The sequence below is a fragment of the Nansenia antarctica genome (genome assembly GCF_963989245.1).
Source record: "Nansenia antarctica genome assembly, chromosome: 5".
Taxonomy (NCBI): Eukaryota; Metazoa; Chordata; class Actinopteri; order Argentiniformes; family Microstomatidae; genus Nansenia; species Nansenia antarctica.
The window spans coordinates 72796223-72799569 of record NC_137690.1 but is presented as its reverse complement, the minus strand read 5'-3'; the positions used below and the strand labels follow the sequence as shown (position 1 = coordinate 72799569).

The following is a 3347-nucleotide window of genomic DNA, read 5'->3' as shown; positions in this document are numbered from 1 at the left end:
CCGGTCTTCAGAGAACACACAGCGGTCAACTCAACGTTACTGGTTTAGCGGAGGTAAGATAAGACTTCAGGACTTTATAAGTTATTCTGTTAAAGTGCACGCCGTTTGAAACCTCTGTTATCTCCTTATAACACGTATATAAGCGACGTTTTAGACAGTAGTAGTGTTGTTTTGTAACGTTTTGGAGGAACTCTGCTGTGATCATATCGCCTCTCTGTAGCTGACCTGTGTCCTCTGGGTGTGTCTAGTATCTTGGTAGACTAACTAACTAACTAACTAATAACTGGACTGTCACAGACTTATGAAGGCTTATAATAGTTATATTGTCCCGCATAGCAACCATACGTTACCTTAACTGACCCTCCAGATGGGAGCGGTAGGTTACTGTATACCGCAATGGCACTACCGCCCCCTAGTGGTCAGATGGATATATCCCTTATAACAGTATATAAATATGTGTATAGTTTATACAACTACAGTATGTGTATCTGGCTAAGCTGTCTGTCTGTCGTTTGTTGTTGTGTGACAAGTGTAAAGGAACCGTGAACGACGTGGACTTTATTAACTAGTCCCAGTTTAACGGGCTAGGCAAGGCAGACACCAGGACTGGCCCTTAGCTACTCTGCTGCTGTCAGTTGGCAGGGTTGCCAGTTGGCAGGGCTCCCACAGTGTTATGTTTGTAGTTTTATTGTAGGCCTATATCAAACCAGGCGAGGGTTCAAGTCTTCTGTTTAATTAACGATATCAACTTGCCAGTAGGCTACAACAGTAAACCATATTCAATGCTAGGAACTGAAGTATTAATGTTGTTAATACATAACACCACACACGGGTCCTTGAAATCCTTTAAAGTTTGTGAATTTGAGCAAAAAAAAATCAAGGCCTTAATTTTTTGGGAAAATAGACATGAGTCATTGAAAGTGCTTGAATTCCCCTCTCTCTCTCTCTCTCTCTCTCTCTCTCTCTCTCTCTCTCTCTCTCTCTCTCTCAAATTTTTTTTTAAATAAAATGAAATAAATATATATATATTCCATTTCTTTTTTTACGTAGCCTAATTATAGTAGATAAGTCACCTTGCTTAACTTAACACCGTAACTTTACACATATTTCACAATATATTGTTTTGCTGTGCTGTGGTAGAGAAGGCAAGAGACCATCTAGTGTTCACACATTCAAGCCTCTCTTTTTAATTGTTGTCTGTGAGCAGATAGTTCCTATTATATAAATTCTCATCTAGATCTGTCTCAAGCTATGCCGTGTTGGGTCCTTGAATTTGAGGGAATTGAGTCTTGAAAGTCCTTGAAAAGTGCTTGAATTTGATGGTTCAGAAGGTGTGGGAACCCTGAGTTGGGATTGACAGTTTCCAGTCTAACCACAGTCTAAAAAACTGCCAAATCCACCAGAAACCTGGCAACAAAATGATATGCAGAGCGATTCCAGAGCGAATTTATGAACGCAGCCAATGTTTAAAAAAATAAATACAAAATTATATAAAGCTACTGAGTTCCAGAAGCCATGATCAATGATCATTAGCCAGATAACCAGTAGCCAGATAGCTACTCCTCTCTTTGCCATGTATCGGAATAAAAACTAAAAACATTTTAGATAAAAAATCTTCTGTAACTGACTCTGATGGTGTGGCTGTGCCTGTCAGATCGGACGGTGAGGACAAGATGGCCGACGTTATCGAGGAGAAGATCAAGAACTACAGGACGGCTCCGTTCGACGCCCGCTTCCCCAACGTCAACCAGACCCGCAACTGCTTCCAGAACTACCTGGGTAATAAGCCCCGCCTCCACTGACCTTTGACCTGTAACAAGCACCAATCGTATCACCTCTATCAAGCAGCAATGCCCAGGGCTTGACATTAAGCTTTTTCAGGTACTGAGGAAGTGCTGGAGGAAGTCCACTTGTCCCGAACATAAAATATACTTGTCCCGGACAAGCGGACAAGCCTTAATGTCGAGCCCTGTAGGAAGGCTCTGTAAGACTAACCTGTCTCCTCGTATCTGTAACAAGGCCTTGTCAGACAACACACAGCTCTAACCTGTCTCCTCCTGTAACAAGGCCTTATCAGACAACACACAGCTCTAACCTGTCTCCTCCTGTAACAAGGCCTTATCAGACAACACACAGCTCTAACCTGTCTCGTATCTGTAACAAGGCCTTATCAGACAACACACAGCTCTAACATGTCTCGTATCTGTAACAAGCCCTGTCAGTCTAACCTGTCTCCTGTCTGTCCTGCAGACTTCCACAGGTGTAACAAGGCCCTGTCAGCGAAAGACCAGGACGTGGCCCCCTGTGACTGGTACCAGAGAGTCTACAAGAGCCTGTGTCCCATGAGCTGGGTATGTCTCCCCTGACCTGACCCCTATCCCTGACCCCTACCCCTAGTCTTAGCCCTGACCCTAGCCCTAGTCTGAACACTGTCTAAAGTATTTCCTGTCCTTCATATCGATCATGGTATTACTAAAAGGTTGTTCATTTTGTTGCCCTCTAATTTGAAAACAAGAAATAACAAAAATAAATTAAATGATAGAATAATTTGGTTTCTCTCTCTCTGTCTCTCTCTCTCTACCGCTCTCTCTCTCTCTCTCTCTCTCTCTCTCTACCTTTCTCTTTCTCTCTGTCTCTCTGTCTCTCTCTCTGTCTCTGTCTGTCTGTCTCTCTCTCTGTCTCTTTCTCTCTCTTTCTCTCGCTCTCTCTCTCAGGTGCAAAAATGGGATGAGCAGGTTGAAACAGGAAATTTCCCTGGAAAAATCTAAATGGACACCTTTCATTGGTCCTCTCCCATTGGTGCTCTCCCATTGGCCCGCCTTCATGACCTCCGTCCTCCCTTACGGCTACCAAACATCAACATTCTAATGTTCGTGTCGAGCATTTTGATGTTTGTGTAAAAATGACAAATTCAATAAATTATACGTATTTAATGAAATGCCTTTTGGTCATGTTGTTGTTGTTGTTGTTGTTGTTTGTTGACTCCTGTGTGTTTATTGTGAGACCAGGGGGGTATTCCATCAACATCGCTAAAGGAAAATCCAGGCTTATTTTTTGTTTACGTTTCGAGATTCATCACAATAAACCTGGACTTTCCTTTAGCGGTGTTGATGGTCGCTGCTAATGCCATTTTAGCAGCGCCTGTACTTCCTCCGGCGGCTGAGGAAGTTCAAGCCTGAAGGCAAGAACTGAAAGGCTCAAATACTTTCTTCCCCCAGGCCGTCCGCATGCTAAACGAAAGACAGTAGAGGTAGAAAGACCGCGGCACACCTATTTCAGGGGTGCAAACTTGTCACCTTTCTGCTAAATTAGCCGTTTCTACTTAAAAATAGGTCATCCACGTGAAT

At 43.1% G+C, this 3347-nt stretch overlaps 1 protein-coding gene across 1 annotated transcript; it reads left to right on the top strand.

Moving 5' to 3' along the window:
• LOC308157336 (cytochrome c oxidase subunit 6B1-like) lies at positions 1 to 2949 on the top strand. The gene is made up of 4 exons (XM_080530880.1): positions 1 to 53; positions 1655 to 1779; positions 2251 to 2351; positions 2715 to 2949. The coding sequence occupies exons 2-4, from the start codon at positions 1674 to 1676 to the stop codon at positions 2766 to 2768; spliced, it is 261 nt and encodes an 86-aa protein (XP_080387006.1). The 5' UTR covers positions 1 to 53; positions 1655 to 1673; the 3' UTR covers positions 2769 to 2949.
• The last annotated feature ends 398 nt before the right edge of the window (positions 2950 to 3347 follow it).

What these genes read in the sequence shown, in the direction of transcription:
- LOC308157336 (XM_080530880.1), top strand. Translation starts at nt 1,674, where the DNA reads ATGGCCGACGTTATCGAGGAGAAGATCAAGAACTACAGGACGGCTCCG. An exon ending in CTGCTTCCAGAACTACCTGG is followed by an intron (nt 1,780 to 2,250) that starts GTAATAAGCCCC and finishes TCTGTCCTGCAG; the next exon opens with ACTTCCACAGGTGTAACAAG. An exon ending in GCCTGTGTCCCATGAGCTGG is followed by an intron (nt 2,352 to 2,714) that starts GTATGTCTCCCC and finishes TCTCTCTCTCAG; the next exon opens with GTGCAAAAATGGGATGAGCA.